Below are 13,747 nucleotides of genomic sequence, written 5' to 3'. Positions count from 1 at the left end.
TGCAACATGATGTTAAAATACTACAATCATAATAATTTTTATAATATTTATCAAAAATATTATAATTAGATCGCTCTATAGAAAAGAGTAAAAGAAAATTCTATATATTAGAAAAAAAAATGATGTTTGAAACTTCTGAAAATTAAGATACTTCTCGAGAAACATTTAAAATGATTTTTTTTATACATTGTATAGAATTAAAAAATTATACTAAAAAATCTATACACAAAATATAGCTGTAAAATGAGACTTTGTTGTCTGATCAATTCATAAAATTTTATGACTATTATGATATAAATTCAAATAATAATAAGTTGACTATTTGAATAATACGTCGGCATCACACTATGTGAGGTGATAAGAGACCGGGAAAATGATTGTGGGAAAAAAAAGGGATAACCATGAAAAGGACAATAACAAAAGAAGAAGAAAAAACAATGATGGTTAGATAGATGTTAGGAGAAGTCAACAATAAGAATATATATATAAAAAAGTCAATTCACTCTTGAGAATGCACTTTATTTTTTGTTAGAAAATAAATTATCCTCAAAAGTAAGTAAAAATAATTTTGTTTAAATGTATTATGATCAATATGAATAAAAAGGGTCCAATTAATTTCGTGTTGGATCGATAATCACATTTAAATTGATGTAATCTCTATTGTGAGACTCTAATATGACACAATCATACATTATATATTATTTATTTGTATTCGGTCTTACGTCATTAGTCTTCGTGTGAGGTTAAATAATGTTTGGTTTAGTCCATCGTTCGATCATAGAGGCCAATCGGGCTATGCACGCATCTCTAACAATCGGACGGTTGAGATCGTATGTACTATGCTTCAAATCCAAGTCGCGTCCTTGTCACATCCGACGGCCCCGATCGGTGGATCCCGCCCGTTGCTGATGCTCCTTACCCCGGATTAGGGTTTTGGGTATAAAGGGCGAGCGACGGGGAGATGGCGGCCGGCGCTCTCGTCTGCTCTCTGGAGTTCTCTCCCTCGGCGTTTAGACCGTCGGAACAAGGCAGGACCCGACGGTCGTACGCTTCACGATGGTGAGCTCCTCGTTCGCGCAGTAAGCGCGGTATCTTTCTCCATTAAATCCTTTCCGGCTTTAGTGCTAATCTTGTGTTGCATCGAAAATTATGAACTTTTTGTTTGGATGTACCTTTATATTGATGTAAACTGATGTTTTATTAGTTAAGCGAAATGATTGGACGTGATGTTTGCTTCTAGTTCTTCAACTCCTGCAGAAGAGCTTCTCAAATGTAGAGCACAAGGGGCATGCTTATGAAATGTAGCTTTGTAGTGGCTTTTATATTCAAAGGGGTTTTGTATAGGGTGGTCGTCGAGGAAGTTAACATTTGAGATTTTTTTTTTTAGTTCACCCTTAAATTAGTGCAAAAGACAATGTTTTTATGGATCGTGAAGATTCCATTTGGATATTGCTGCCTTGTCCGTGCACCAGATGCGTTTTCTTATATAGTTAACTCGGCAAACTTCTTCTATGTTTGTGTGCTCAAATCACCATTGCATTGGCTCTTTGTGTTTTGGACTAGTAGTGTTGCCATGTACCTTCACTTGTCAAATTCTTCCTCTGATGGTGTCTACCTTTTCTCTCATTGGCATGCAGACGAAGCGCACCAAGAAGGCTGGAATAGTTGGCAAATATGGTATGAGATATGGCTCGGTCTATGCTGAGATTCTGGTCTTGCTTATGCAAGAACTATTATTAGTTTTCAACTGCATTGTTTTGTGTTTATGTTTTGTTTTTGTGTGTTTCAGGTACCAGATATGGTGCAAGTTTGCGGAAGCAAATCAAGAAAATGGAAGTTTCTCAGCATGCAAAGTACTTCTGTGAATTCTGTGGGAAGGTGTGAATTCCTTTGCTTCAAATGTTCTTGCTTATTGTTAAGGTGTCCTTATAACACTCTCATCATAAATGCTTATGGTGTCAGCTTGACAATTAGCTTCTCCTTCTGATAATGTAATGGATTGGATTAGCTGGAATGATAGGATAACTAGAGGCTTGCTATCTACTCGTTTAAACTGATAATTTTATGTAGAGATTGATGAGTTTGATTAAAATCTTAGCCATTCTCCTTCCAATGACATTGTTCAGATATAAAATGTTTTGTTCATTAGTTTGTCTCGAGTTTGGTAAATGATTGTCAATGTTATGTATAATCCTGATGATTGTGAATATTCCAAAAGGCTGAATATTTTGGTGTAACTCAGTTTCTTTTGTGTGGCTTAGATATTTTTTGTTGCTTCTTGTTACTTTACTGTTCAAGAAGATTGTATGTGACTTATATTTCTCCTAAGTGCTGCAAAGGGTGTGATTTCAAAGTATCTTGGTGGTGAGCATGCATCTCAAGTTAAAATACACATAATTTATCATGACACGGACTACATTATGTTTAAATGGCTAATGGGCGTTGCAGGATTAATGATATATCATCAGTTGAAGTTATGTACTTTGCATTGGGCTTATTTTGTCGACATGTTTATGATATGAATTCTAATCCTGGTTATCTTTTTGCTAGTAGAACTTATTTATTATAGATTCAATTTTCTTCTATCTATTTTAAGTTCTTGCCAATGAAACATGTTGATTTTGGTTTCTTTTAGTATGCCGTGAAAAGAAAAGCAGTTGGGATTTGGGGCTGCAAGGATTGTGGGAAGGTCAAAGCAGGCGGTGCTTACACGTTGAAGTGAGTACATGATATCTTCTTACCCATCTAAATATACAAATCTCTTTCTTACGCTTTGGTACTGCAATTGCTTGCAGCACTGCTAGTGCTGTTACTGTGAGGAGCACTATTCGTCGACTGAGAGAACAAACCGAAGGGTGAAGAGCTGAGGATTGTGCATTCATGCAATTCAAGTGCTAGTTTGGATCAGCGATGCATTATTATTATTATTATTATATATGAGAAACTTTGATAAATATGGATATGCTAAATCTAGTATTTTTGAAGCATGCTACTGCCAGGAGATATACTTTGACTTTGCAAACTCAGTTTTTCTTGCAGCAGAAACCATGGAATTCTCTTTGTTGTGCTGACTAGAAGAAAAACAATTCTTTAGGCATCTGATTACTTTTGGATGATTTTTTTTAATGTTTAGTTTGTGGTAGATCCTGTTAATATTATGCCCATAAACAAGCTTCTTTCTTTTTACAACCAGCAAATTTTTTCCAGTGGCATAGCTTCTCTGACCTACTTTAGAGAAGGAATGTTAACACATCTTCTGGTCACCAAAGTCTATTAGTTTGAATTGAGCACATTATAATTTTGAATTTGTTCTAACTACAGGTCTATTTGTTGTGTGAAGTGATACGAAACAGTGACTAATTCATATATCATGTGATTAGAAAAAAACAGCAAATGCAAGATAGGACTGCATCTTACTATTTTCATATCAATTGTAGCCCGAAATCTGTCTAATGAATTGTTTTTCTTGGTGGCAGTGTATACTAATTAATATTGACCAGAAACTAATGATATTTTGTACCTATATAAATTGTCACTAAGGTCATAATTAATGAAAATTGATGAATTCAACTTACTTTTATAATTTTACAAGACAAATAAGCAAGAGATGGAATGTCACAAATAGAAAATGTATCAAATCATTAAACAGAGATATTCGTAATCATATTTGTGATTTTATGCTGCATTTCTCTTTTGGATGATAAAAGGAAGTGAGAAATATATATATATATATATAATCTATTAGTGTTTGTCCCTCTAAAAGATATTAAATACGAGCATATAATTTATGGAAAATGAATATAATTTTTGTATATATATATATATATTATATGATTCATGTGAATGTAAATAATAAACATAAGAAGGGGAGTCTCGTGTTGTCGCCGGAGCTCTAATTACCCCCAAACCCCTTAAGCTGTTGCGTGCGCGACTTCCTGCTCCCGCTCGTCGCCGCTTCCTGTGTGTTTCCTCCTCTTTCGATTTCTTTCTCGGATCAGATCTTCTTGTTTCTCGGTTCTTGAACAGGATGATCCTGCGGTCCGCTGTATCTCTCTCTCTTTTTTTTGGGGGGTGGGGGGGTTCTCTTTTCGAATTCAAGAACTCAATTTAGGTTTCCCCTGTGTGGATCCAACAAGAAATTGCTTCTTGCCAATCTTGTTTGTTGTGCGGCTGTTATATTATGATTCTTTGGTCACCACACCGGTTCATGAATCACAGTATTGAACATGGTCGATGTTCACTTGTAATTATTGGCTGATTCCCATAGTTTTTCCCTTTCAGTTAATCGCATGTGACGTGGTAGTATGCGGGACATTGCAACTGATGATGTCGAAACCCATGCGTTTTCGTTTCCGTAAAATCGTTCTTCTGTTTCAGTGGATTCTTTGTTGCATTCTTTTTCGTTCTTACGGTTTATAGGCATCCGTGTTAAAGATTATTGTGGCGGAGATGGATGCATTGTGATTATGATGTGATCGGTAGGAATGGAAATTAGTGGCTGAATGTTAAAAACTACTGTTTTCAAGGCATCCAGTAAGAATTGCCTTGCAAAAGAATCGATTGTTGGTTAGTTTGACTTTGAATGGCATTGATATCAGTGAGACTTCACTATGGTGCGAGTTCGAAGTGGTGATCAGGGAAGACATTCCTGCACCAAGATATGTATTGCGAAAAGCATGTTTGCCATGGAGGACTCAAGTAACCCCTACTTGTTTGTGGACTCCAGAAAAGGCTAGAAGTAGATAGCGGTCGCGGCCAATAAGTAGTTCATAGCGGAAGTTTTTGGCGTCATGATAAATTCTTAATTGGAGATTGCATCTACTGCTGGAGTAAAAACTTGTTGGTTTGGCTTGCTAAATTATAAAATCCACTTTTGATTGAAAGTAAAAGTAAAAGCTATCTAGTGTGCAAACTTGTTGCAACAAATTTGTTTGTTTGTTTCCATTACGCGCTGCAATGTTTAGTCCTGCAATCTTGCCTCACGGATTGGTTTTTAGATATTTGTGTATCAGTATAAGCAAATGTAAGGACTTTTAGCTGTTAACATTTGTGACGGTGGTTTGAACTGATAATTTTTTTGTTTTCTAGGTTGGTTTGTATTTGGCTGATGTTGTGTCGAGGACCGATGGGAGATTATCTATCTATCCCCTGGCCAATTAGTTGCCACCTTTGAGCAATCAGCTTGTAGCTTTTGGCCATTTCCAGCCATGTTGACTTGCGTCTTGCTCATATACGGTCAGCTTGGTATGTAATTTGAGATTCAAGAAAGTGCTCGAGTCCATGTGCTTATGAAGTGCTCAGCATCGCGCAATCCTTGCAATATGTATATTTTCTGATAGATAAAGCCTATATGTTTCTGTACATGATTTGTTCTCTCTTTATGGTAGGTACATTTGATATGTATATGTTTACCTGTGTTTTCTTAATGTTCTTTTTGCTCCAAATAATTATGACTTGATAACCACAACATCACTGCTTGTTATTTGTTACCAATCTAAATTGATCAGCAATTGGTTATGCATTGGCTGAATTTTCCTGGTGGTCATGGCAGATGCATCTTAAACCATAGCCATGATGTTTCTTAAGCAGGTGCTGATATAACTATGTCACCGAAACTTGAGTTTGTTTCATGGTTGAAAAACTTATGCATGTAAGTAGATGAGAAATACACCTCATGTTTGTTGCAAGTTTTGTCTCCCAATTCTTGATGAGGCTTAGAACTTTGGTTTTAGTTTTTCACCTGATTAACAGATATAAAGCTGAAGTCACGCCGCGCAGGTTCATTTCTTGGCAGGCTGATCTTCTTAATTCATCGGATTTTGACCAGTAAGCTACATGTGTAGTTTATGAATTCTATGGTCCATACCAATATATAATCTTTTCATCATCATCGAGTGTGTATATAGTCTATATTTTACAGTAGCTTACTTTGGATTGCTTTCTGTTGCATTTTGGTAGTATTTGTGCCATTGCCTAATTTGCTTCTGTATTCTCTTGTTGTTAATTCCTGGAATGTGGACATTTGAGTTGTCTCTTGAGACTGATACATCTGATCCTTTTGTAGTATCATTAGCTACAATAAAATATGTTTGATAATATTAATTTAATTTGAGGTGGACAGACATCTCAACCTCATTGGGATCAACCTGGATGTGAGCACCACAGAATCTTGGTATAGATTCTTAGCTTTTACCCCATTCGAGTAGGGTTTAATTGCATCAGTGCTGAATAATCTTTTGCTGCCAGAACACTACTGTTCATCTTGCAGTTGAAATATTTTTATTTTATTTATGAGTAAACAATTTTTATTTTTATTTTGTGATAACAGTGGTGGTAACTATGTGCCAAGCTCACAGGAAAACAGTATCTATATGTCTCTATAGAGGTCCTGTTGGATTCCCTTAAAGCTCTTATGCTTGTGGGTCCACCATGTCTCGAGAGGGCTTCTCGGTCTTTAAATCCCAAAAGAGCCGGTTCTTCGAGTATGTAACCTGTGAGTCCCACCATCACAATTCTTGGGTGGATTTATAATAAATGTAAATAAGTTGGGTGTAACTGGCCTAAAAAATTGAAGGATTACGTTAGTTTAGGTTCTAAGATTTTATTAACATAAAATTTAACCGATCTTAAATAACTAAGACTAACGGTTTTATTGTTGTCCATTTTACTACTAAAATGGAACTATAGATTTCTATGCTACTCAAGTATTTTAGTAAACGCTTAAAAGATATTAATAATATAAATTAGAGTTTCGACCAACAATTAATTAACTTAAATGTAAATAATAGAGATTAACAATTTGTTTTTACATTTTCTCGGTGATAACGGCGCATTCGATTGTTCTTTGTCCGTTAGCTCTGCTTTCGGTGGTTTCAGCTCCCAATAAGAACAGTATATGATGGTTACCTCTTTGCCCACACGCTAATATAATCCATTAATGTGGCCGCCGGTTACACAATAAAAAGTCTTCCGGCGGATCACCAGAAGCCAATTCGCTTCGCCCGCACTCCCCTCCCCCGATAAATAAATCTGTTACTGACATTTTACTTCGTGTTTGTCTCCCAAATTTCCGCTCGACGACTCCGATGGCGGCTCTCGGCACGTTCCACCGCCCGCCGCCGGCGTCCTCCGCCACCCACCACAGCTTCGCCTCCCGCATCCTCCTCCTCCTCACGGCGCTCCCCCTGGCGCTCGCCTCCCTCGCGTTCGTCCTCCAGTGGCGCGGTGGCGTCGACGACCCGGCGTCGCGGTGGCCCGCTGCGGATGCCCGGGTGTTCCCCGGGATGGACAACAGCTCCCTTAGCTCGCCCGTGCCCTCGGTCGCAGCGCGCTCCGCCTCGGACTGCGTGGAGATCCTCGGCGGGAGCTCGTCGCCCTCCTTCCCGTACTATCGCGGTTGGAAGTTTGATTTGGACAAGGATCTGAAGCCGAAGGTGAGGTCTTTCCCGTTTCTGAGTGGTTTTCGTGTTGCCTTTTGACTCGGAGAGATGGATAGACTAGGAAGCCGGAACTGGGAACTCCTTAAAGATTTAGGAACTATTGAGGATCTACTACTTTTTTGCTCGGGATCTCAATTATTTATGTCCTTCTCTTAAGAAAGGGATCTGTGGGTTCTACGATGGATAGTTATCAGATCACATTTCAAGAATGGGCAACGTTTAATCTATTAGTTTAGTGTTTATTTGTTTTGATGCATTATGTGGCATGCTCTTAACCTTCGACTGATTTGTTCATCGACTATGAATGGAAAAGATTGTGTTTGGTACTTGAATCAAGCAGCCTATGCCTCAATTTGCAGATATGTATAACAACAAGCACTTCGGCTGGTTTAGAGCAGATCCTACCTTGGTTGTTTTATCACAAGGTCCTCGGCGTATCACAGTTTCTTCTGTTTGTTGAAGGGAAGGCTGCAAAACCTCATGTTTCGGCTGTTCTTGTATCCATACCGGTAAGTTAATATCTGTTTCTTTTTAAAGATCATTCAAGAATATTCTCATTGATTCAAAAGGTCTCCTTCAACTTGTGCAAGATGCTCTGACCTCAGTGTCGAGTCTTTGTGTTGGCACTTGGCAGGGGGTACAAGTCGTATACAGAACTGGAGAACTGGAGGAGAAACAAGCAAAAAGGTTAGTTTTGTAACTTCCTCTTTCGTTATTTAGTCTCACAAAAATAGAAAATAATAGCAGCTTTACTTTATGTTACAGCATAAAAGAAGTAAAAGAGATTATTATTTTGAACGTTAAGTAACCGAGACTCATTTCACCATATGTTCATAACCAAAATTTGCACAAGTCAATTTTCCGATAATTGACAACAGTTGAGCATCTTTTAGACTATTTTCATCTAAAAACCTGAATTTGAAGCCTTACCATATTGCTATGATGTTGGCTTTTAATAGATAGATAGATATTTAGACTCCTCCTACACACTGAAGAACTACACGAGTTAAAATTTTAGATAAATTTGTCAGCTGCAGCCTACGAATTTTTTGCTTTCTTATTTTTTTTTAGCATACCTTGCTCATATTCAGATGAAATTTGATGTCTTTTTGACAATAGGAATGAAGAATGTTTCTTTATAAAACAGCAAAAGAGCTTTATGGAGGTTTAAAATTTGGAAAGCCAAAAAAGTTCAGAAATATTTAACCAAAAGTGTTTTACCTAACGGCATTGCATAAAATTATTTAGTGTTGGAAATTAGTATAAGCAATTTACCTCTTTCTTGATTTGGGTTTCCTTTCTCCCTGGAAACTTTTCCTTTCTCTGGAAACCTTTTTTTCTTTGGCATGTTTAATAGTTTCTTTTACTCTAGGCTAGAAACAGGAGGTCTCAAAGCATATACCACATATCGAAGATTAGAGCTGCATGGTTACTATTTTCCATTTGTAAACTTGTGAAACTGTTTGCTACCTGTATTTTTGTAATGTCACATCTTGTAATGAGTTTTGGACTACCGGCTATGGTCCATTTCCCTCTATCATGCAGCCGTATTTGGAACGAGACTTGGTTGGCAGGCTTTTTCTACAAGCCTTGTAACTATGAACTCTTTGTCAAGCAATCACTTAACATGGAGATGGCAATAGTGATGGCACGGGTATGGACACTTTCATTGTTATTTTTTGCATTAAGCATGTTTGCGGTGGAAGGCAGGAATTATTTTGGCATGTTATTAGTTGCACTTAGGCTCATCACCGCATGCACAAACTTAAAGAATAATTAAGTTTAATATCTTCTAAAAGGTAACTTCCTTTTCTTTTCTTGTACAGAATACTGGCATGGATTGGATCATTCATCTTGACACTGATGAATTAATACATCCAGCTGGTGCCGCGGAATACTCTCTAACTAGGTTGCTCTCTGATGTCCCTGCCAATGTGGACATAGTTATCTTTCCAAATTATGTAAGTGGATAAATAGTTATTTATAGTGAATTATGATGATCCATCGTATATCTGATATTTGTTTTTGGTTCCAGGAAAGTAGTGTTGAGCGGGATGACATCAAAGAGCCTTTCAGTGAGGTAGATGGTTTTTCCTTCTTCCTTTAAATTGAGTATACATAATATGCCATATGTTTCATGAAGTTAATAGTTCAATGCCACCCCATATTTCGTTGTATAATAACGTAAACAATTTGTACATCAAAACATTAATAGGAGGTATCACTCCTAAAGAGGTATATGAGTTGGATATTTTTACATTGCTTATCTACCCTTTCTTCAGCCAATACCATTATCTGGCTCTTTTATACTCACCATGCTAGATCTACATTGGAAATTTATATAAGCTTCCTTGGCCAAATAACATTAAGGTGCACATGGTGTGGGTGTTGATAGTGTATCTTCCTTTCGGTGTCTAGTCATTCCTGATTATGTGCCATCAGCAGGCTTCTTTTAGTGCTGACTTCATTGGCAGAAGGTGCCTCTCATTTTGTTATTAGGTTCATAAACATGTGTTTTACTCTTTCTGTATATTCCAGTTCAATTTATGCACTCATATATTCGAATTTAGACCATTCCTCTGAGGAACCTAAAAACATTTTATAGATGCAGCTATATGAGACTGTGACAATTATTTCACTGCTACCAGAGAATATACATCGTATATTCTTGAAACATTAGGCTCCACACAGAAACACTGCTGAAGTAATTGACCCTATCTTCTACTGTGACATAAGGTGAAATGTGTTGGTGTTATCAGTAGATTATCTAGGCAGTATATGTTCATTTGAATAACTAGCCAGAATTCTCATCATTTGTTGAAAAGTTCCACGATTGTTCACTAGCTTATTCGAGAAAGGTACCTGCTCTGTTTAGTTATTGCAACTGAATCGATCACTATCAGGCCTGTCACCATCTCATCCGACGTTCTTTCTGCAGGTGTCCATGTTCAAGAAGAACTTTGACCATCTACTAAGAGAAACTTATTTTGGCTTGTATAAAGTGGCAGCAAATGGCAATCCCAACTACTTCCTAACTTACGGAAATGGAAAATCAGCCGCAAGGATTCAAGATCATCTTCGCCCCAATGGTGCACATAGATGGCATAACTACATGAAGATCCCAAAGTAAAATGTTTGGTTGCATATATTTGCAGCATATTCTGAACTTTACAGATTACATAGTTTAGTTCATATAGTGGTGCTCAGCTTTTCCCAAATCATGCTGGCCTTGCAGTGAAAAGCATTGCATTTCACTTAAAATAACATATTTTGGGGCAGTTCAGGTGCTATCCCTCACAAAGTTACCTTTTCTTTATAGTGAGGTCAAGTTAGACGAGGCTGCTGTCCTGCATTATACATATCCCAAGTTCTCAGATTTGACATCTCGACGTGATCGGTGTAATTGCAAGCCAACAAAGGAGGATGTCAAGAGGTGCTTCATGTTGGAGTTTGACAGAAATGTAAGTGCTTACCAGTACTATTTTTCATCATGTTCCATAGATGAACCATGGTAATGTACAATTAGTCTGGTACCTGTTTTGGTGTCAAACTGGATCATGTTCCGTACATGAACCATGTTAACGCACAATTGTAGCACTTTGGACGTAGGTCAAGTCTCTTCTCCCCTATTCCAATCACATAAAATGAGCAACCCCATGTTGAATTAATTGTTTGCAAGTAACTTTATCGATACAATCTTCTGTGCCAACTGAACTAAATAGCAATCTCCATGTTCTCATGACAGGCCTATATTATTGCGTCAACTGCCACTGAAGAAGAAATGTTGCGCTGGTAACTATCTTAACATTCTTAAATAATTTTACTGAAAATCTCTAATCTCCTATTATAACCCATTAGAGCTGTATGTATATTTGCTTCTTTTGCATCATACGGTAACTAGAGGACCATCTTGTGAGAAGATACTTCTAAAATTGTGTTCCTTCATACCTGAATGCCTCTTTCTGGTGGGAAAAAGAAATGATTGCATCTAAAATATTTAAATTTAATTTGAAGCTGACTCTTCTTTGGAGCCAACAGAAACTACTCAATAATCTCATTCATGTCTGGGGCAAATTGAACAGCTCAATACAGTATAATCTAGAAATTGACTAGTGTAGAGCTAGTTCCAACATCTTTAATATGAACTTTTGCTTACAGAATTTCCAACTCTTGATTTTGAGAAACAAGATCGTGGGGTTGGAAGTTAATTCTATTAGATCCGAGGTTGGTTTGTCTTGAGAAGTATGTTTAATTTGGTCTTCACTACTTAGAGTGGATTTATTTGAAATGTTTGTCATAATACGGATATGTCTCCTTATTCCTTATCTATTAAAGTTAATATGATCGATATAATGCTTATCTGTTCTGTTGCCCGACTAATATAGTTGAGTAATATTTGATCTATCTCACAAGACTAGTGACTAGTTTTAATCTTATGTGATACTAAATACAGTTGGTTTTAAAGGATGTAATTTGCATAGCCAGTAACTGACCGACAGACTAGTTGAGTGCTTTTTGTATGATTTTGAGCATGGCTTCCATCGCTACCATGTTGACTGAGACTATGGTGAGAAGTGTATCTTGTCACATGTTTGTCACATGTTTGACAGGATGGCTTAGGAACTTACTATCATGGTTTTATTTGTTGCTACATATGCCCTAACTAGTCAGTGTGTACTGTGTCCTATGCTAGTACCCTACCGGTGTATGCTGGCTGGTACGGCAGTAATGTTGCCATATGTAATCCATGTATGCATGCTTTGCATATTTGATCATCAAAATTACGAGCTGATGAGTGAGAACACATGCGTGCAACTTGAATTTAGATTGTCCTGAAATGCATAGTAGCAAATGTTTAGGAATACTGTTCTTGGCATGCAATGACTCCTTGTGTAATCCATACAAGTATGCAGAAACTCCAACTGCCTAGAGATGCGAATCCTATGTGCAAGCAAAACTAGAATGTGTATTTTGTGACTCTTTATTTGTATTATATACTTTGCTTAAAATTCCTGCATTAGCCTCATCTGAAGTAGGTTACGAGCGAGGTTAGTGCAAAGTTCTTGAACTTTTTGAGTCAGGGAGAACCTACCCATTCTCTGATTCTTGTTGAGTTTATTGACTCTCGCAAACTCCCAGGTCTATCGTTCTTCTCTCTTTTTTGAGGTGCCAATCTGTGACAGATTCAACAAGTAACTGATGCACTTACTTTCTGGCCTTTTTTGCTAGTAACATATGTCCTTTTTCTTTTCTTTTCTGTGCTTGTGTAAAATAACATAAAGTCCAACTATCACCTTTTTTTGGTAAATTCTTATCTTATTTCTTGTTTTAATGTGCTCAATATCTTCATTTTTGTAGGTACAATGAACATGTCGTGTGGAACGATAGACGGTTGACTCTGAAGCTCCTAAGGAAGGGCATCTTGACACGCATATATGCGCCGATGGTAACCAACCGATCTCTATGTCCCAAAGCCAGGGTCATCTTGTATACCCAACTACCGTCTCTGCCTGACTGCTGATGGTTTCTTTTGCATATCCGTAGGTCATTGTCCAAACTCTGAGAGAATCTGGTGTCTTGAGCTCTGCAATTGCATCTGCTCAAATCTCATCCGAAGAGGAACTTAATTCACCCAACCAGAATCTTCAAAACAAAACTTCTGCACTTCCAGATTTGAGTGTTGGTGGATCCAAGAAAGCAAGGACGAGAGGCAGCGAGAATTCATCTCAAGCAATTGTAAGGAAGATCATGGAGGTTGCCGGTGGTACTGAGAGTGCAGTACCACCGATGTCTCCCCCAAGCTTGGATGATTTGAGAATGGAAACATGAAACCCTGCTCCAGTATTCATTGTCTTTCCAAGCTAATGTATTTCACAAATACAGGAATCCTTATGGGTCCACTTAAGAGATCGAAAGAGAGAGCAATTTTGATGCTGTGGTTCTTTAACCCATTTGTTGTAGGAACAAATGCCTTCCATTTTTTTGCCCCTAAATATTCCCTTGTTCAGAGTTATAGAAGGTAGGCAGATCTAGGATGGGAGTATTATTCTTTTTTGAGTTAGTAGATTCAACTGATTGTATTCATGTCCCAATCCCACTCTGTTCCATAATTATTTTGTATAGAAGATTGCATCCTGATCTACGTTTTTACATATCAATATACAGCAAACAACTTGTGATCTATTCTTCGATTCATGTTTTATCTGACAAAACTTTGCCAAGTTGGTTAGATTGTTTATGAGGTTGGATGCATGTTCAAGCTACTGGATTGGGTTTTGAGGTGATGGAGGATCCAGTATCCTTGGCTA

At 37.5% G+C, this 13,747-nt stretch overlaps 2 protein-coding genes across 3 annotated transcripts; both read left to right on the top strand.

Annotated features, from left to right (window-relative positions):
* Positions 1-919: 919 nt before the first annotated feature.
* Positions 920-3,126, top strand: LOC103996113 (large ribosomal subunit protein eL43z). Of its 2 annotated transcripts, XM_009416945.3 has the most exons (5): positions 920-1,059; positions 1,638-1,677; positions 1,790-1,878; positions 2,636-2,718; positions 2,796-3,126. In XM_009416945.3, the coding sequence occupies exons 1-5, from the start codon at positions 1,057-1,059 to the stop codon at positions 2,857-2,859; spliced, it is 279 nt and encodes a 92-aa protein (XP_009415220.1). In that variant the 5' UTR covers positions 920-1,056; the 3' UTR covers positions 2,860-3,126. The 2 variants fall into 2 exon arrangements, with proteins under 2 accessions (XP_009415220.1, XP_009415219.1); XM_009416944.3 differs by lacking the exon at positions 920-1,059 and having other exon boundaries at positions 1,632-1,677.
* Positions 3,127-6,930: 3,804 nt separating this feature from the next.
* LOC135646053 (glycosyltransferase-like At2g41451) lies at positions 6,931-13,622 on the top strand. The gene is made up of 11 exons (XM_065165162.1): positions 6,931-7,433; positions 7,799-7,948; positions 8,074-8,126; positions 8,985-9,093; positions 9,266-9,400; positions 9,475-9,519; positions 10,378-10,565; positions 10,759-10,900; positions 11,185-11,231; positions 12,798-12,885; positions 12,984-13,622. The coding sequence occupies exons 1-11, from the start codon at positions 7,086-7,088 to the stop codon at positions 13,266-13,268; spliced, it is 1,590 nt and encodes a 529-aa protein (XP_065021234.1). The 5' UTR covers positions 6,931-7,085; the 3' UTR covers positions 13,269-13,622.
* Positions 13,623-13,747: the final 125 nt, after the last annotated feature.

Source organism: Musa acuminata, chromosome BXJ3-8, assembly GCF_036884655.1.
Source record: "Musa acuminata AAA Group cultivar baxijiao chromosome BXJ3-8, Cavendish_Baxijiao_AAA, whole genome shotgun sequence".
NCBI classification, from domain to species: Eukaryota; Viridiplantae; Streptophyta; class Magnoliopsida; order Zingiberales; family Musaceae; genus Musa; species Musa acuminata.
This window is presented reverse-complemented; position numbering and strand designations above follow the sequence as displayed.